General features: G+C 41.1%; 1 protein-coding gene across 1 annotated transcript in view; it reads left to right on the plus strand.

Moving 5' to 3' along the window:
- ap3b1 (adaptor related protein complex 3 subunit beta 1) overlaps nucleotides 1-21,207 on the plus strand; it is a 242,097-nt gene that overhangs the window by 192,236 nt on the left and 28,654 nt on the right. Inside the window, exon 25 of the mRNA XM_033018603.1 lies at nucleotides 5,845-5,942. Coding sequence (XP_032874494.1) covers nucleotides 5,845-5,942 — 98 coding nt within the window. The remainder of the gene's footprint in view (nucleotides 1-5,844; nucleotides 5,943-21,207) is intronic.

Raw genomic sequence — 21,207 nt, forward strand, 5'->3', positions numbered from 1 at the left:
CTCTGTCTATTGTGTGAGTTTCTGGTGTGAGAGAAGAAATGTTATGCAATTCTTTATTGCTCATTTGCCACTATAAGAACACATGGGCAAAGTTTCAATTTATTGTTGCCTTTTATATTGCCCCCAATAAAAGAGTTGAGTGGTCTTTCAAAACCTTTAAAGCGAGAAGCATTTTCTCATTGGTAAAGGTGTGGGTTCTTGAAAGCATCTATTTCCAACACTATCAGCATCAACAGCATCAGTCTGAAGAAGGGTTTTGGCCCGAAACGTTACCTATCTCCTTCGCTCCACAGATGCTGCTGCACCCGCTGAGTTTCTCCAGCATTTTTGTGTACCTTCTATTTCCAACACTACCCTTCTTCAGAAGGATCTCGACCCGAAACGTCACCCATTCCTTCTCTCCAGAGATGCTGCCTGTCCCGCTGAGTTACTCCCGCATTTTGTGTCTACCCTGCATGGTGAAAACAGCCATGGCTTGCAGTGAGGGTTTCTAGATTTGTTTTCAGACTTGCAGCAGAGCTTTCTTCTCCATTCTTTGTGACCCCACAGAGATTAATCTGTTTCTGCTGGGAGATGAACAATGCAGGTATGTGTATATTTCTGATAAAGCTCCTTGAGTCAAGCAGTCAGTCTGCATTCTGTTATCTCCACTGCTTAGCCACACTGACTTGTTATTTTGCTTTTAAGCTGTGCTTTCGATCCAATCTCATGATCACTTTGTAGATTCAGAGAGATACACCATAGAAATAGGCCTTTTAGCCCACCAAGTCCATACTGACAGTCACCTTTTTACATTAATCCTATATTCATCTAACCAAATTGTATTCCCTCCATATTGTCTTCAATTCCCTACAAGATTTTCCCTACAGGAAAAATGGTCCCAATGTTGGGCGAGTCCAGAACCAGGGGCCACAGTAAAACCTTTTTCACCCAGAGAGTGGTGAATTTATGGAATTCCCTGCCACAGAGGGCAGTGGTGGCCAAGTCACTGGATGGATTTAAGAGAGAGTTGGATAGAGCTCTAGGGGCTAGTGGAGTCAAGAGATATGGGGAGAAGGCAGGCACGGGTTATTGATGGGGGACGATCAGCCATGATCCCAATGAATGGCGGTGCTGGATCGAAGGGTCGAATGGCCTCCTCCTGCACCTATTTTCTATGTTTGTATGTTTCTATGTTTTTAAGATTCTACACACAAAGGGCAATTTACAACGGCCAATTAACTTTCCAGCCTGCACATCTTTAGGAAATGCGGGGAAATCCACAAGGTCACATCGAGAACATGCAAACTCCACACAAGCACCCAAGATGAAGATTAAACCTTGGTCCCTGATGCTGTAAGGCAGTGGTTCTACAGGTTGCACCACTGTGCTGTCCCTTATTGTTGGTGAAAGCAGCATGATCGCCATGTTTATTTTCAAGTTGTCAAGATGAGTTTATTGTTGTTTGCACAACTATGGTGAGGTACAAGTACAATGAAAATCGTGCTTGCAGCAGCACCAGACAACACACAAACACACAAGTCATATTTAAATGACGCACATTCGGCAAGATGGTAAAAAGAAAAAGCCTGCACAAAACGCAACATTGATGCTAAACACAGTTTGAAAAATGAAATTGTTTAATATGGTCCACTTTCACATCAATGTTGCCCTTGTTGCCTACTTTACACTTCAGCTTTTGCACTTTGAAGTCATGGTTGCACGATTACCTGAATTCAGCACCTTAATGTTGAGAACAATCTTGTCACATGCTTTCACAATGAGGGCTACCAGGAGTCCTAGCCAATCCTGGTACCATCACAATAACAGACCCCAGTGAAAAGCAGATCAATGAATATTGAAACCTCCTTACTAGTAAAGGATGGACTCTAATGTGAAGCAACAATGTAAGATAAAGAATAACAGTCTCCTGTAGAGCAAGAGGATTGGTCAAACTTCTGCCAAGGTACTTGAAAGTTCAGCCTTGGGAGAATACTGCAAACTCGACTGACACTTGCCCTGAAAGCAGTAAACAGTGCACCCGTTTTTAGCTTGTTTTCTTCAACTGTGCAAAGCTGAATAATCTCAGTTTTAAAATTCAGCATTTCTACATCTTGATGTACAATGAGGTCATTCTACTCCTGGTGCATTTAAAAATCAGTCCATTTGTAAGATGAAAACCTAAAATCATGGGGCAGGGAAAGTTGGAAATCTCCGGACCATCACCATCAGTACACTAATAAAAAATACTTCCATCCAACATGATCAAGTGCCCAGTTTGTGAACCTAATTCATACATTCTAGGCTCATTTGACCCATCAAGTCTACTCCGTCATTCAATCATGGCTGGTCTATCTTTCCCTCTCAACCCCATTCTACTACCTTCACCCCATATCCCCCTGACACCCTCACTAATTTAGAATATGTCATTCTCTGCCTTAAAAATATCCGTTGGCCTCCACAACAGTCTGTGGCAAAGAATTCCACAGATTCACCACCCTCTGACTAATGAAATTCCTCCTCATCTCCTTTCTAAAGGTACGTCCTTATAATTTTAGGCTATGCCCTCTGGTTCTAGACTCTCCCATTAGTGGAAACATGCTCTCTGCATTAACTCTATCCAGGCCTTTCACTATTCAGTAAGTTTCAATGAGGGGTCCCCTCGTCCTTCTAAACTCCAGCGAATACAGGCCCAGTTTATTTTCAAATGCTCAATGCTAATTGGTGACTGCTGTGAGGAAAAATTGAGCAATATGTCACCATTTTGGATAATTGGATTTAGGTGGAGGACTGAACCCTCCAGTTCTCCAGCCAACAATGAGCCAATATCGGCTCCACCCTTCCTTGGTCATCAGCTGCTGGCCCTGATTTATTCTGGCATTTTCTACCAACAGTTGTTCCATATTTGACAGAGAGTTTTAATGTCATGGGGGATTTTCAACCAAACAGCCACGCAACTTGTAAATCGTGTGCTTGTTTTCACCAAACATTGTAGTTTAGTGTAGAGAGACATCGCGGAAACAGGCCCTTCGCCCCACCGGGTTCGCGCCATTAACACTATCCCACACACTGGAGGCAGATTTTACATTTACCAATCCAATTAACCCACAAACCCGTACATCTTTGGAGTGTGGGAGGAAACCGAAAATCTCTGAGAAAACCCGCGCAGGTCACGGGGAGAATGTACAAACTCTGTACAAACAGACCCGTTGTCGGGAGCGAACCCGGGTCTCCGTCGCTGCATTCGCTGTAAGGTAGCAAATCTACCGCTGCGCCACCGTGACCGCCCTAAATATTTAAAACCTGCAAAATAAAACTGCAAAATAGTCTAAATATTTAAACCTGCAAAATAAATTGGGACTTTGTTGGAAAAAATTGAGAAGAATGAAATGGTTGTATGGTCAGGTCGGGGGAGTTCCCCCTACCATGGGTACCATGTCATCCCGTGCTACCTGCTCCGTGGTCGGATAGTCGGCGACAAAACCGTCTCCCCCACTTGGTTTTTCCAGGTGGGGGAGACGGTCCTGCTCTGAAATAAAATGATAATCCTTTGCAAACATTTTTTTTAGAAATAGAATTTTTGGTCCTGCTGTGGTCCCCCAGCAGAACCAAAAACAAGACCTGTCAAAAGGGTGGCTGAGCTCCATGCGAGCCAACGGCCATCCACACTTCAGTAGAAGTTGCGATCACTGTCGTACATAGCATTGTAAGGCACCGTACCCAGTGATGTTTTCAACGATGATGATGATATATAGAACAAGACTTCAACTGAAGTTTCTTTTGAAGGGTTTCCACTTTTGGGGAATGTGGATGAGGAGAGACCTGAGCAAAAAATACATTGAGCTTCTGGTGCAGTAATAAAAATCATTGCACTGCAGTTTTAAAATTATAGCTATCACATAAAATCAAGTGTTCATCTCATTTGGTGGGAGTGCAATAACACAGCTGCATGCTTCAGAGGACTAATTAGAACAAATATTTTGTAGTATATATATACTAACCTATCAAGCGGTAAATTTACTCTGCATTATGAGGCATGCATCCATTTTTCAACGACTGCAACAACCCTGTTTTGATTAGCTATGTTAACAGCTTGAACTCCGAAAATTTGAATGTCAAGCAAAATTTTTATCTTGTAAGACACAGTGAAAGGCTTTGATAGAGTGAATGTGGAGAGGACGTTTCCACAAGTGGGAGAGTCTGGGATTAGAGGCCAGAGCCTCAGAATAAAAGGACGCACCTTTAGAAAGAAGATGAGGAGACATTTCTTTAGGGTGGGGAATCTGTGGAATTCATTGTCACAGAAGGCAGTGGAAGCCAATTCAATGGATATTTTTAAGGCGGAGATTGACAGATTCTTGATTCATAAGGGTGTCAGGGGGTTATGAGGCAGGCAGGGAATGGGGTTGAGAGGGAAAGATAGATCAGCCATGATTGAATGACGGAGTAGATGGGCCAAATGGCCTAATTCTATTCCTAGAACCCATGAACATGATTTCCTCGTGAATTGGTGCAACTTTTTAAGTTTTACTTGTATCACTACCTCATTTCTGTCTGATTTGTTCTGGAGTAATTCAATAAATTTGCATCTAACAAAGATTACCTATTGTGTTCCTGAATATTGTAGCACAACTGTGTGTCTGTGAGTTTTGAAAATGGGATGGGACTTGAGCCTTGTTACATTTTTTGATTTTTGTCTCCTGCTACCATGCATTTCCGTGTTCCTGGACAACTATGGTCTGTGCTGTTCCGAATGAATAAAAATGCGAGTTTCCAAAGTGTAATTCTTTATTCCTCATCTGCAGGATAAATTCCAGATCAATGATTGGGGTACGCTGCTCTTTGATTAAGGTGCTTTTAATGGCTTTGGCATAGACATCAAAAAGAGGTCTTTATTATAATGGTTTAAACTGTGAGCTGAATGATCAAGCAGAGCTGTGACTTAAAATGTGATTCCATTCACAATACACAAGGCTGCCATCTCAAAATCTAAGTCGATATGAGCAGCTATCAACATGAATTTTTTTTTATCTGACATAACTAGCAAAATAAATTCTAAGCTGAATACTGTTATGGATATGAATACAAAACATAATGGGTTTTAATGGAAAAGCAGAGATATGTGACACCGCTTGTATTTTTATATTGATTTGAAACTTGGAGTGCACTTGTATGGCTCAGAATATTGAAATAAAAGTTCATTTTATTCCAAAGTATTTGCTCATCTCTGAATACCGCTGCTCATCATGTTTGCCTTCTGGTCCCTCTGAAGAAGTATTGAATCTTCCAGCGAATTCGATTGATCTTTTAGCAGTGTAATCACAATTACTCACCTCCTTAATTGGCCTGCCTGAAATCAGAAAATGGAAACTGATCGGCTGTGTGTTCCGATCAATAGCTTTAGAGCAATGCTAGCAGGGGCAGGGGAGATGGAGGTTACAGCGAGATCAATTGGCCTGAGGTGTCAATCATTGTGCATGGTTTTGCATGCCAAACACTTTGTCTGACTGTAGTGGATCTTTTAGATTTCTGTGAAACAAGAAGAGCCAGGAAGAAATGTATCTTTTTTTTAAATTCTATTATATCATAATTTTTTTGCTCTGTAAAGGCGTGACAATATTATTTATTTTAGAAATAGAATTGCACAAAAACATTAGGCTATCATAACTACCTGTTTTAAAAATTAACTTTGGAAAGATTCCCTTATTTAGCGCCATATGTCATAATGTGTTTGCTCTGAAATAACGTGACAATATTAATCCTTTGCGATGGGGTAATATGGGGTAAATAATGGTATCAATATATACATTGGACGTTAACTGTTCATATTTGATTCATAATTTCATAATTTCTAATATTTTACAGTACAAGCAATGACCATTTTAGTGTGAACATCCAACCTCCAGTCGGGGAGCTGCTGCTCCCGGTCACAACGTCTGAAAAGGATTTCATAAAAGAACAAGGTAAGGAATGAGCTGATTATTTGCATGATGCCGTTATGGCCAGAATTTATTATTCAACCCTAACCACTCCTCGATAGGTCACTTCAGAGGATAGTTAAGTAGCAACCACAAGATTCACAAATAAGTTGAGCAAGTTTAGTTTTAGTTTAGTTTAGAGATACAGTGTGGAAACAGGCCCTTCGTCCCATCGGGTCCACGCCGACCAACTATCACCCGTATATTAGTTCTATCCTACACACTAGGGACAATTTACAGAAGCCAATTAACCTACAAACCCGCACGTCTTTGGGATGTGGGAGGAGACCGGAGCACCTGGGGAAAACCCACCTGGTCACAGGGAGAATGTGTATACTCCGTACAGAAAGCACACGTAGTCAGGATCGAACCCAGTCTCTAGCGCTGTAAGTAGCAATGTTACAATACTTACCTTCAGTGGTGCTGCAGTTCTGCCACTGGCCGTGTGCGCAAATTTGGCGCCTTTGAGGGGGTGGGGGGGGGCGGGATTAAAATCCAGTTTTCTGCCGCCTGTCCGAGGCCGATTTCCTCGGGCTGCCAGCTGTTGCAGAAAAATCGTTCGGACTTCCATTCCCGATTTTTTTTTAAATATAATCGCGAGACAATTTAATGATTATATTAAAATATAAAGCAACTTTTAACGCCGTCAACGCCTACAACGTGACGGATCTCACGTACGGGACAAAACTAAATGTAAGTTTATTTTACATATAAACTTGCTTCTTAGGATGACTATAATCAAAATTACTTGGCGAAAATTTGATTTTGGCCCCATACGAACCGGCAATGTTTTTCCTGCCGATATGGGGTTCAAATTCAACGCAAATGCAACGTTCCAATCGATCGCGTTCCAGAAGCAAGATGATTAAAATGTCCATTTTCTAAATTGTCTATATTGTGTTATTCTCTCTCTCCCCATGATCATTATTTTTAAACTAAATATTCACAACAGTTTGAGTCACATGTATTGTGCAAAAAACAATAATTTGATTATATTTTGGCTGGATGTTTCTAGATTAATTTATGGGAATTAAACATTAAATTCCTTCCATCTGGGATATAAATTCATGACAGTGAGATTTAAAAATCATGTTATATTGTGAATTTTTATGTGAATGGGATTAGTTTGTTGTTTGGATATTTAGCTATTTTTAAAAAATATCCTTTTCGTAAGAAATGGAATCTACAGGACATTGTTAATGGGAAAGTAGTGGGCAGAAAGGCGTGTCATGTGTGATTTGAAGAGCAAAAACTTGTAGTTTACAATGCCAAAACTAAAAAGTTGAGAAAAAACAAGGTGTACAGATTTGCTTATTGGTTACAATCTGAGGAGTATGATGATGCTACTGATTATGATATGCCAATGTACCAGCTAGCAACTGATCTTCTCCATAAAGACTTGGTCTATTGCTAGAAATTGTAATTTATTTACCTATTACGGATTTACAGCATATAATACAATAATATTAAAGTTCTGATCTTGAGAATATCACATTTTTGAATTTTCAAGGCAGTCTGGGTGTTTATTACTATATCCGTCACAACGGTCAATTTTGTAATTAGCTACAATTAGGTAATTAACTAATTATATGCTTTAATTTCAGGTCATCCAAGTAAGATGTTTTATATTTGTTTCAGAATGCTTCAATCTATAATAACTGAAAATTTCTTTCAGTTCTCTTGATTTTTAAGAAAGTTATGGGCTTTTGACTGTCCTCGATCACAGCTTTTGAGTTAAGTCAATGGAAAAGCAATAGGGAACAAGATGCCAATTTCCGAGCATGAAAATGGCCATAACTTTTTTAATACTGAAGATATGTAAGTGAATTAGGTGTCAAATTAATCTTCATTTTATGCTTTATCTGATGGGATAAATTGCAGACTTATTTTAAAAATCGCAAAATGTTGTAACATTGCTACTGTAAGGCAGCAACTCTACCGCTGGCCCACTATGCCACCCATGTTACGAAGGCAGGTTTACTTCCATGAAGGAACTTTGTGAGCTGATAATTTTTTTAGATCAATCTCTGTGCTTCATGGTCCCCATTAAGTGCACACCCATTCCCCCCACCACTCTGCCCCCCTTTCCCCTCGTCTCCGTCCCCTTTCCCTTCCACCTTCATCCCTTCCTCTAGCTCCACATTACACTCCTCTTCTCTCGTTATCTTACACCCATTTGTCTCATTTTTCGTCTTTAGCCTTTGTCCACCCCCTATGCCAATCAAAAGCCCCTCTCTCACCTGTATTCACCTATCACCTGCCAGGCTTTGTCCCCCCCCCCCCCCCCCACACCTCTCTTCCAGCTTTCTCCCCCATTAATAGTCAATCTAAAGAAGGGCAGTCATGGTGGTGCAGCTGTAGAGTTGCTGCCTTAGAGTCTTCAATCTCACCCTGTCTTCAATCTCACCCAATGCCATCGGAGTGGCAGAATATTTTCTGCGTGTTATATTCTTATTTATTAATATGATGCAAAATAGAGATATTTGTGCCAAACCTTTATCGACATTTGTAAGCCTTTAGTTCTAGGTGCTCTGTTAAAGTGGTGTGTCAATTATTTAGAGATGGTGCAGAACAGATGTACTACAATGGTAGAATATCAGCGATAATGCAGCTTGTTTAGCAGAGAGAATGAACAATCTACGTTTACTCTCCTTCGAGAAGATGGAACAGTTTCAACATGATCAATTAAATTGTGTCCTAGTACCAAAAGGTTCATTAATTATAGCAGGAAGATTTATGGTGATTGATAAAATACCAAAGGGAAAATAAAGAAGAATTCCTCTTGAGCAGTTGGTTGTAATCGGGAATGCGATGCCTGCAAAAATGGTTAGTGTGAGTTGTATAGTAACATCAAAAAAACAAACAGACCAAGTTTACAGGGCAATGGGGAAAGTCTTAGGAACTGGAATTAATTTCATATTATATTCATCAAATTAATTTGCATCCATCAAAAGCATGAGCGGCAAATTTGGTCTATGCGCTGTATCATTCTTTGATTCAGTAGCTTTTGGTTTCTGTAGACGGCTTCTGATTAGCAGAAAAATTTTCTTGTATATTTGCAATCTGTGCCAAATTCTTTCCCAAAAAGCAGTGTCCCTTCTCCAGGCGATCCATCAATGACATTGCCAGTACTTTTCCCCAAGTGCTCCATGCATAACAAAAGATGGGATCTTAGAATACCTACACATTAGAACTCCAGAGCACAATGTATGTAGTGATAGAAACGGGTGTAGGAAGCAATGGAGAGAACAAAGGTATAATATATTTTCAAATCGGTCATCTTCAAATACTGGGTGCAATGAAACAGCATAGAATTCTATACCCTATAATTATGTTGGCATAGTTATGTTTATATTAATGAGCAAGACATAAGTCTTTTTTAAATTTGAAGAAGAACACAGCAAAATTACTGTTGCCTGTAACTGCAGCGTGCAGATAAATGTTACGCCTTTGGTTTAGATTTACGTGAAATCTTATATCATTGTAGAAGGGATATATAACCAACAGCTGCATGGTATGAGGTGATGGAATTTGGAGCATATGTTTTTTTGTCATCTTGTGTTTGACCAGTTGAATGACATTGAATTGGTTCTAAAGGGTGAGTCTTTATGGACATCAACAAAAGTCATATTTTTAGAAAATTGTATATGTATAGTTGAGGGAATGAGCAAGAGTTTGAAGCATTCTGAAGCTTATATATTTAGATGGATTTTTGACAGGTTTCCTAAATTGCGTTTGGCCTCTCCCATTACCGGTTCTTCGCAGTGAAGGAAGGATTGATTTAGAGATGAATACAATTCTTAAAATGGGACATCTATATTAGAAACCAATGTTCTTCTCTCATCCTGATGTAATAATACAAATGATCTTATAATGTTCATGGTTTGTTTCATTTTCCTCAATGCTTTCCAGAAGATTAATAAGTAATTTTTGAGAATTACCTTGGTTGAAAAATATTAAGTGCCTTATTAAATTATTTGATTTATACGGTAATTTAACCCATCTGTTATAAAACAGTAACTCTCTGACACCAGTATATATATCTTTTTGTTTTCATGACCTGTTTACATGAGCTTATTTCAGTGTCTTGTCATCCAGTTAATGGGGGTGGAAGGAAGGGTGCATATGAGCCTTGAATGGCTAAACTCTCATGGGTAAGTTGGCCTGACTGATATTTCCCCAATCATTTTCCCAAGAGAGTCGGAGTCAGTCCTTCCAACTAATCATGGAGGCCTTCATATGTTTTTACCAGAAACTGCTTGGCCAGTAGCATTAACGGCATTCACAAAAAAATATCTGCACAATAAACCCTCCAGAGTATAAGAATGAATGTATACTGGAAGATCAAATGAAAAGGAAAACTCAATTGATTTAGGCACTTTGTATTCAGATATTAAGTCAGCCTATTCTGTAAATTGTTAAATGTGTACAAAAGCTTTATAAATGTATTCTTTTGATCTAATTTCCATACAGAAATCCTACTAAACACCTGGTATAGTTAAATTAATTGCATCTACATTTTGAACGTGCAGTTCCTTTTCTCTTAAAATATGAGTGAAGGTGTGGGTTGAGAGTGAGATAGATGTGTTTAAAAATGCTTTATTTCCACAGCATGATCTGCAGATGAACATTTTTCCACCATTAATGCTTTCGCCCCCATTCATTTGTTAAGCAGCGCAGGAAATATGAAATTAATGGTGCCTATTAGAAAAAATGATATATGGTCCTTACAGACAATCTTACTAACATTGCCTTTCTTATTCTTTTGCTGGCAAAAGCTTGTCTTTGTGTTTTCCAGTACTACTACAATGCCAGGTGAGTGCATGTGCGGCTGCAAAGTCTGCTCTAAACTATTATCTGGAGCTCTTTATTTTAAATGCTTTACAAATGTAGGAAAATATTGCCTGCTGAAGATTTGTTTTCTCTGTGTGCTTTTTTTTTTTGGTGCACTGAGGTTTTTGGTTACATTTTGTTTGCTTTTGTTGTAAGTGAGCCACTTTTCTGATTAGTCAAACAGAACCATCAGTTCACAGAAGAAGGACTCCCTGGGAATTGAAGTGAACCTCGATGGAGTTGTTGCCAAAACTCCTTTGTCTTTCACTATTTTCCTTCTATGGTTGTTGATTCCTTCTGTGAGTAAATGTGGCAGCTATGTGCGATGTTTAATCGACCAGAAAGGTTACTCTGAATAAGGTTTTTCAAAAGATATGTTTTTATGCAATATTCCTAATGCAGCGGCATCACTGAGTGGTAGTCGATCTATCTGCGAACACTACGTTGGGATTTCAAATATCAACGCACGCTGCTGATAAATTGATCTCCTTCTGCTTATGGGGATTATTTAAGCAATTGTTTCATTCATTGTATGAGCTCCTGATCCAACCTGTATAGTATCTAATTATAGAAGACTGCCAACATTTAGCTGATAAAGATGTGTACTAAATATTACCACAGTACAACGGGTTACCATGTCCTCCAATAAATACTGTACTAGGTCGAAACAGGATATTCCTGTTTACTATTCTCATTCTCTTTCATTACCCAGACATCCTGAACCAACCATAACATTTATTGGCAAATTAGTTATGTTCATCAAGATTTAACTGCATTACACTTGTGGCTTCAGTGGATTTTCTCCATTTATTTCAAGTAAATGAGGAAAGTTGTAATTGGCAAAAAAAATTGTGTTCTTCGGCTTTTTAAATTAGCTCAGTATTTGAATCAAGTGGACATTTAAATCTAGAATATGACTATTGCACAATTCTATATTGTACGCATTGTATGGAACATTTAAAAATCTGAACACTTTTCCCTCTTTAATTCTCTCTTCAATGGGAGGAGCATTATGCAATGTATAATCTTTAATTTAATTAGTCCTATTTCTACTGCACCCCATTTCTTTTAAGCGGTTCATTCCTTTCTCTCAGTTTCACCATCTCCATTTCAGTTGATTTGGCCAGTTGATTCTATGCCTGCGCTTCTGATCGGTCTTTGCTCACCTAAAGGTTTGCCTCCACAGTGGGAAATTCCCTTGTTGCATACCCCGTCTCCCAGCACCAGTGTAGAATTCTCCTTGTGTTTATCTTCCACTCCGTTGTCTCTGCATTCAACACATGATCCACAGTATCAGATCCGTACCATTAGTTGGCATCTTCCCATCCATCCACCCCGAGTTCCTTAGAAACTGGCACCCACGGCACCTTCCTGTGCTAACACAGCTTGCTGATTTATTACTGGGGGGGGGGTCATGATATGATTGATAGACTGGGAGAGGTAAATGCAGTTTAATTATTGCTCTTTTCCTCCTCTCTTTCACCTCAAACCTTTCCACCATCTCAAACACTGCTCCATTGTAAGATACAAGTCCGGTTGTAATTTCAATTGGGACACTATATGTACTGGTCATGATATGATCTCAAGAATGGGGGAGGTCACTTTGTTGAATTAGTCTGAAGAAGAGTCCTGACCCGAAACGTCTACTGTCCATGGTCTCCAGAGATGTTGCATTACCCGCTGAGTTAGCCTTTAGAGATACAGCGCGGAAACTGGCCCTTCAACCCACCGAGTCCAAGCCAACCAGCGATTACCCCGTGCACTAACATCCTCTGCACTAAGGACAATTTACAATTTTTCCAAAGTCAATTAATCTACAAACTTTGGAGTGTGGGGGGGTAACCGGAGCACCTGGAGAAAACCCATGTGGTCACAGGGAGAACTTACAAACCCCCTACAGACAGCACCTATAGTCATGATCGAACCCGGGTCTCTGGCGCTGTAATGGGCCTGTCCCACTTAGGCTTCTGCAGGAGACCATGCAGTCGCCACATGTTCGCGGGTGGTTGCCGTGGAGTCGCCTTCATGGTCGTGAGGTGTTCCCACATTCTAGGAACTAGTCGCGGCCTCATTATGGTCGCCGCGAATTTTTCAACATGTTGAAAAATTAGCGGTGACTAGAATGAAGCCGCCATGTAGAGTAGCGAGAATTCTCGTGCCGTAGGTGGGTCGCCAGGAGGTCCTGGTGGGTTGCCAGGAGATCGAAGGTTCGCGTAGGTTGTTGCCGGTGCTGACCGGTGAATTTCATTGGGGGAAAAAATCGTAAGCAGTAATTTTCAGAACCAAGGATAACTGACTGGTAATGTTAAATGTCCGCCGAGCTTCACAGCCGTGTAACTCTGGCTTCTTAAAAGTTATCTCCACTCCTTCTTCCCCCCCTTCTCCCTCTCCCCACCTCTTTTAAAGGACTTACCGTACACTGTGCTTTAGCCATCTTAATTACAGCGCCAACCTTCCTGTTCATCGCAGTGTCTGTCTATATCACCTTCGCTTTGCACCGTGTGAATTTCACTCAGACAGTGCTCCCCCCAGCTTGCCCTGTCCCCGCCTGCATAACGGGCTGGTGAAGGGGTGTGTGTATGTGTGTGTGTGTGTGTGTGTGTGTGTGTGTGTGTGTGTGTGTGTGTGTGTGTGTGTGTGTGTGTGTGTGTGTGTGTGTGTGTGTGTGTGTGTGTGTGTGTGTGTGTGTGTGTGTGTGTGTGTGTGTCAGCCGCCGTTCCAATTTTGTGTTATTTTATCACTTTGTTGAGCATCTGTTTAGTTGCAAACATTATCGTCTTTTTTCTTTTTAATGACCCTATTCTAATCAATGCCTCATTCACTTTTCCGATAAAGTTCACAAAAGTTCAAGAAATCATTTTCGGTTGTGTCATTTTGCGGCCTTCCAGACTGAGGTACAAATTTCAATTGAAACTAATGGTGCTCATTTTGGGGGCAGGAACTACTGATATGTATGCTGTTCTCCATTACAGCTCCTCTCATCTCTGTGTTGTCCTATCACTAGCCTTCCTTACTCTGCACACAATGCTTCTTGTCATTTAGTCATCTAGGGCAGGGCAAAATATCACAGACTTTCTCGTGTGCTGTTATTCTCTACTGTCACCCTTTCGTTACCTACATACTTAAAACTTACCCTTGCTGTCAGTTCTGACGTGGTCATTAACCATTAATGTTAATGTTTATTACTGATACGCCCTCACTTCCTAACTTTTCGCTGAATTTTGCTTTTATTTCACATTTCTTCGTTAACTGATGTGTTTAATATAAAGATCTATCTGAATCGTTTGACAGGACAGAATTTCAAAGCTGCCTATCACTCGTGATTTAAAATAGTGTTGGGCAAAAGCAATTCTGAGACGCACTGTTCCTCTAGCAGGGATTTAAAACTTGATACTATAGTGCGAAGCAAAACTCCCTTGATATCAGTGTCATGTGAAGTAAAACTCCCTTTATATCCTTATTAGTTTTTAAATTATCGGCTTAAGCATCAACTTTTGAAAGTTAGAACGAAAAGATGTACCAATTTTGTTATGTCCACAGTAAATTGCTTTATTCAACAGTTCTACACTTCTCACTTCTTGGTATCCATCTGTAAAATTGTAATTCCATTACAAAGGTTTTTGTTTAATGCCGAGCAAGTTCATAAATGAGTTTAGTCTCGGCGTGCTCGCTGTGCCAGTCAACTGTCTCCGATATTAAACATTTATATTCACCAATAGCATTAAAAGACTGAACACGTATTTTATTTGAACGTTTTGAATTAATAGTTTTTCTTGTATTCTGGTCAAATATTGTCTTTTTAAACATCAAAGCACATTTAAAGCTTTCTTCGCCACTTACCAAAATACCATCAGTAGGTTCTGGGAATCTGTAAATCAAGAATTGGGTTAGTTTTCCACCATTAGATTCTTCAAAATCCTCTAATGTTTTTAACGTATGTTAATCTATATGGACAGCTCCTCCATTGAGGCTGACATTTGTACAGGCAAGGAATCGGTGGCAGAAATAAGCGAATATAAACTTTGCTTTTATATCATCAAGCTATCTTAAAGCAGTCACATTTGATGCTCCTTAATTGTAGTGCACTCTTTCTTTCCAGGTTCTTTTCCACCTCAGCAATCAAGACAATACATTTGCTTACCACGCTGCTCCTCTAAGTGTTCTACTCCATGTAAATTAATCTTGATTCAGTTTACACTGTCATGCTGAGTGGTACAAATTGCCTATAACAATAAAACGGCACGAGTAAAAGGCAGATTGAATGTGCGCCTCACTTGATAGGATGTTACTGTGTTTTATGCCAATACATTAGCCGAAGATAATGAATCTTCAGTTCTGAAAAGCATGGTATAGTTGATTTTTAATTTTACTTCAATGGAGCAGTACCTTGTCTTTTAAAGAACAAGTTAGGCAAACCATTAATGACAAGAGCGTTAAGGTTAAATATGAAGCATTGCATTCACTTGTCTGAGTGCTATCCATCTTTCCATTTACAGGAGGTTGACAAAAGTACGGGCTTTGTGCAACATTTCCTTTAATTACATGCTGAGGGAGCAGGCTTTTAACATAAACATGGTTACATTAATTTATTCAGTCTTTGCGCTGAATAGAGCTTAATGCTGGTGGTTTAAATCGTGAGTGCAGAAATTTGTAGCTACCTTTATACCGAGCTCGTCTGCAACTAGTGAATGCTAAATGTCTGCGGAATCTCTTTTTTTCGACCAATGCATATGAAACGCTGAGATTTACAAAGTGTTAAGGCAACATTCTTGAAATCTATAAAGAGCATAATTTTCTTCTGACCTGTTATGTTTATGTAAAATAAATTACCATGCAAGTTAAATTTAAGGCTTTTAAATTTTAAGATTGTAATTTGCAGCAGGGTGGTGTCCAAATTATTTTTGTCTTCTCTTGTCTGCTGTTAACCGTTCAGGTAGATAAAAGCCTGGGCTTGCACACATTTGTTCATGAATTGCCTGTCCAAATCATTGGAGTAAAATTTAAAGCTCTTATCCGATTTGTGTTCATTTTACATGGATTGATGTTACATGTTACAAGATGGTCAGTCTCAACAATCTTCTACAGTGCAGACTAAATTTGTTCAAATGCATGTATTCAAAGCTGCAGCTGAGAACAGTGGTTTACCAGGCTTGTTATTCGTGTTGATACATCAAAAAAGCCCGTGATGCGTGCAATTTTTAATATTATATTCTTTGTTGAGTTTTATTAATGTTTTATTAATGCCTTCCCACCATTTTATATTGGATTTTTATTGAGTGGATACATGTTGGGTCTCTGTTGTCGTCTTGGGTAATCCTTCGGGATTGAGGGTGACTTGCTTCCAGTCCAGCTTTGTTATTTCTGTGATGATAATGGGGGCAATGTTGAAACCTCATTCATCGATGGCGACTTGAGTAGCCTGTGAGCTGGTGCACTCCTTCATGCATTTACACAGGGCATTTGTGTGCTCCTTCTTCAAGGGCTTTAGATTCTCGGTGCCATTCTAAATGCTGCTTCTCCATTTTGTCAGGTCATGGGCAAGGTATTGTGTTTAGTTTAGTCTTGCAGCATAGAAACGGGCCCTTTGGCCCAGTAAGTCCACGTGGGACCATCGAGCACTCGCTCTCACTGGTTCTATGTAATCCCACTTTCTCACCACTCCCTGCACACTGGGGGCAATTCACAGAGGTCTAATTAATCTACAATCCACAAGTCTTTGGAGTGTGCAAGGAAGCCGTAGCATAGAAACATAGAAAAATAGGTGCAGGAGTAGGCCATTCGGCCCTTCGAGCCAGCACTGCCATTCAATATGATCATGGCTGATCATCTAAAATCAGTACCCCATTCCTGCTTTTCCCCCATATCCCTTGATACCTTTAGACCAAAGAGCCAAATCTAACTCTCTCTTGAAAACATCGTGAATTGGCCTCTACTTTCTTCTGTGGCAGAGGATTCCACAGATTCACAACTCCCTGTGTGAAAAAATGTTTTCTCATCTCAGTCCTAAATGGCCTACCCCTTATTCTTAAACTATTACCCTTGATTCTGGACTCCCCCAACATCGGGAAGATTTTTATGCATCTAGCCTGTCCAATCCTTTAAGAATTTTATATGTTTCTATAAGATCCCCTCAATTCCAGTGAGTACAGGCCCAGTTGACCCATTCTTTCATCATATGTCTGTCCCGCCAACCCAGGAATTAACCTGGTGAACCTACGCTGCACTACCTCAATAGCAATAATGTCCTTCCTCAAATTAAACCAAAATTGCACACAATACGCACAGGTGAGGCCTCACCAGGGCCCAGTACAACTGCAGTAGGACCTCCTTGCTCCTAAACTCAAATCCTCTCGCAATGAATGCCAACATGCCATTAGTTTTCTTCACCGCCTGGAGGAAACCCATGCAGTCACAAGGGGAACATGCAAACTCCACATGGACAGCACCTGAGGTTAGGATGAACCAGGATGTCTGTCGTTGTAAGGCAGCGGCTTTACCAGCTGTGTGACTGTACTGCCCTGATATGTTACCATTTTTCCCAGAATGATTGGAGCACATCCTTCTATCTATTCTGCTCTCCATCTGATAAACTCGTCCCATGACAGAGCTCAGAATGAAATGTTTATCTGGAGAGTCTGACATAGATTGACGTGTCCATTGAATATGGGCAATATTGCAAAGGGGACAATGGTGCACCTTTTCAGGGCCTTGAGGTGCCTACTGTAAGTTGTTCAGCTGCCAGAACCCCACAGAAGGTCACTGCTGCCCAATAAACGATGCGTTTTACCATCGGGTTTCAAGTCTTGATCTTCATAAACCCTTTTTCTTCAACTGATCATAATCTGTGTTGATGCAATGAAAACATTGGTAAATGTTTTTACTGGGAGGTGGCTTGCAAGATAGGAGCGGTAGTCCACATTTTCCAGAGTACCATAGTGAACTTTATTGTCAGAAAGCAGTGTTATACAATGGAGACAATAGACAATAGGTGCAGGAGTAGGCCATTTGGCCCTTCGAGCCAGCACTGCCATTCAATGTGATCATGGCTGTTCATCCCCAATCAGTACCCCGTTCCTGCCTTCTCCCCATATCCCCTGACTCTGCTATTTTTAAGCGCCCTATCTAGCTCTCTCTTGAAAGCATCCAGAGAACCTGCCTCCACCACCCTCTGAGGCAGAGAATTCCACAGACAGGTTGATAGAGGGTGTTATCTTGTGTATGTTCATTGTAAACCCACTATTAGTGTATTACTCAACTGATCACAGTGTTAGTGCAGTTCAGAGCCAAAAACTGCGAACTGCTTTGAAGAAGTCCATAACTTCTCTACCATCCATGACTTTAGGATTTCTCTGTTTAATCTTTTTATGGCTGCCATTGCCCATCCCTAATTGCCCTTAAAATGAGTACATTGTTCAGCCATTTCAGCGCCAGTTAAGAGTCAACAGCCTAGAAATTCTTCCACAAGACTCCAAGAAAAAATAGTGCTGTGCAGTTGAAAATATATTTCACATTTCTAGGTGTTTCGGTACCAGTGTGAAATTTGCCACTTTTAATAAGTGAACAATTCATAACCAACTTGCTCATCAAACTATTCAAAAAGGAACTGCATATGCTGGAATATCGAAGGTACACAAAATTGCTGGGGAAACTCAGCGGGTGCAGCAGCATCTATGGAGCGAAGGAAATAGGCGACGTTTCGGGCCGAAACCCTTCTTTGAAAAATGACATGGTTGTTTTGAGAAGAATGACTAACTCCCAATCCCTGGAACTGCAGTTCAAAGGGGCAGAAGCTGCATTCTTTGTTCTCTCTGAGACCTGTGAGCTCCTGCAAACTCAAATAGACAGTCGAGACTATATTGCTAGTCATGATTCTGAGAGTGACAGACGATTGACATGGAGTACTCAAGGGGAGCTAATTGAGGATAACTAGTCTCAATGCTGCGGGTTTATTTTAGAGATATAGCGTGGAAACGGGCCCTTCGGCTCACCGAGTTTGCGCCGACCAGCAATCCCCGTACACTAGCACCATCCTACACACTAGGGACAATTTACAATGTTTACCAAAGCCGATTAACCTAAATAACCTGTACATCTTTGGAGTGTGGGAGGAAACTGGAGCACCCGGGGAAAACGCACGGGGAGAACGTACAAACTCTGTACAGACAGCCCCCCCCCTAGTCAGGATCAAACCTGGCTCTGTGACTCTAAAGCAGCAACTCTACCGCTACACCACCATCTTGGGAAAGGGCACGGAAGTTGGGTATTTATCCTTCCATTGACTGGACAATATTGCGAAGAGGACAACGGTGCATCTTTCCAGGGCCTCGGGTGTCCTATTATAAGCTGTTCAGGTTCCAGAACCCATAGAAAGTCACTGTGCAATAAACCTTGAGTTTTACCATTAGGTTTCAAATCTTTATGTGTGGGAAGGAACTGCAGATGCTGGTTTACACCAAAGATTGACACAAAATGCTGGAGTAACTCAGCAGGACAGGCAGCAACTCTGGAGAAAAGGAATGGTGATGTTTTTGGGTCGAGACCCTTGTTCAGACCATGATTCAGGTTTCAAATCTTGATCTGCATAAAAACCTTTTTTGTTTAATTGATCACAATCTATGCTAATGCAATGAAAGCTGTGGTCTGAGACCCGTGACCTCCTGCAAACTCAAAGAGACAGTCAAGACCATACCGCTAAGTCATGATTCTGATTACTTTCAGCTTCCAAGCCATAGGATCATTCCAAGCAGCTACTGTCAATCTCCACCAACATCAAAGTTTACTGCTCTTGTCTGCATTGTGGAGTTCACCAAAACTCCATTCTCAAGATAAAACTTTGACTTCAAGTCCATTGCAGCAAACATTGCCGGCTGCAAAAAAAAAATCCAACCATTCATAGACAGCAACTATTTTTTATTACTCCCTACAACGCTCCTCCCCCAGCAATTTCCTGCCAAGAGCACATAGCTCTGACCTTGGAGAGTCTTCAGGGCCCCTATTTTGCACAAAGAACGTCTCCTGCAGGTATATTCCTTCGCCCAGGGCCGGCACAGTGGCGTAGCGGTAGAGTTGCTGCCTTACAGTGCAAGAGACCAGGGGTTTGATCCTGACCACGGGTGCTGTTTGTACGGAGTTTTTACGTTCTCCCCGTGACCGCGTGGGTTTCCCCCACGGTGCTTCATACACTCCAAAGACGTATAGGTTTATAGGTTAATTGGCTTCAGTAAAAATTGTGAATTGTTCCTAGGGAGTCGTGTGTGCAAGTGTAACGCGGGGTCACTGTTTGGCACGGCGCTGTATCTCTCTGTTAAAATAAACTACGCTAAACAGATATCAATTTTCCTCAGATCCACCAAGAGCACCAGTCTCAAACCCTTCCCTCACAGAGGTATCTATTCATTAAGTAACAACAGTACGTCAGTTCCCTAGCGGTTAAATTAATGCTGCATTGTGATATGTCCCTTGAGAGCAGGTTGCTACTTTTGCATTCTTCAAGCTAAATATCAGGAGCCCCCCGCCCCCCCCAACCCCCCTCCCCCAAATTTGACTCCACCAGTCCATCACCCCTTGCCCCTCTATAGACCATCTACCAGCCCCAATCTCACCCTTCCTCTTCTTGTACTGCCTCTTAACCCTCCCTGTCCATCTACCTGTCCAAATGTTTTTGAAATATTGTCAACCTGCCTCAATTACCTCCTCTGGCACTGTGTTCCATATACCCCCCCCCCCCCCCACCCCCAGACAGTTTCCCCTAAGGTTCCTATTAACTTTTTCCCCTCGTATCTTAAGCCTATGTACTCTAGTCTGCGATTTGCCGACTATGAATAAAAGACTGTGCATCTACTCTATCTGTTCTCCTCATGATCTTATCCACTTCTGTAAGATCACTCCTCATCCCCCTGTGTTCCAGGGAATATAAAGTGCCTGCCTCACCTCTCCCTACAGATTGGGCCCACAAGTTCTGGCAACATCCTCGTAAATGCCTCTTAAATGCTGCTGTTGTATTTGCTTCCACCACTTCCCCTGGCAGGGGTTCCAGGCACCTACAGATATATGTGCAGGAAGCTTGCCTTGTAAATCTGCTTTAAACTTTTCCCCCTCTCATCACAGTCCTTAAGAAACATCATTGATTTATTTGGTTTCCTTTTGCCAAATAGGCAGGGCCGGATTTCCATATAAGCTTCACAAGCTTAAGAGGGCCTCGAGATCTAGGGGGGCCTCAGCAGGGCCGGATTTACCTATAGGCTTCATAGGCTGATTGGGAGGGGCCTCACATAGGAGATTGGGAGGGGCCTCACAAGTGGAATAGCCTAGGGCCTCTCTTCATCTAAATCTGGCCCTGCAAATAGGACTGTAGAATTGCATTGCTCTACACAAGGCACATATAGGAGGGACTTAAAGAATTATATCTCCAAGCTTT

This window comes from Amblyraja radiata, chromosome 3 (genome assembly GCF_010909765.2).
Source record: "Amblyraja radiata isolate CabotCenter1 chromosome 3, sAmbRad1.1.pri, whole genome shotgun sequence".
In the NCBI taxonomy this organism is placed as follows: Eukaryota; Metazoa; Chordata; class Chondrichthyes; order Rajiformes; family Rajidae; genus Amblyraja; species Amblyraja radiata.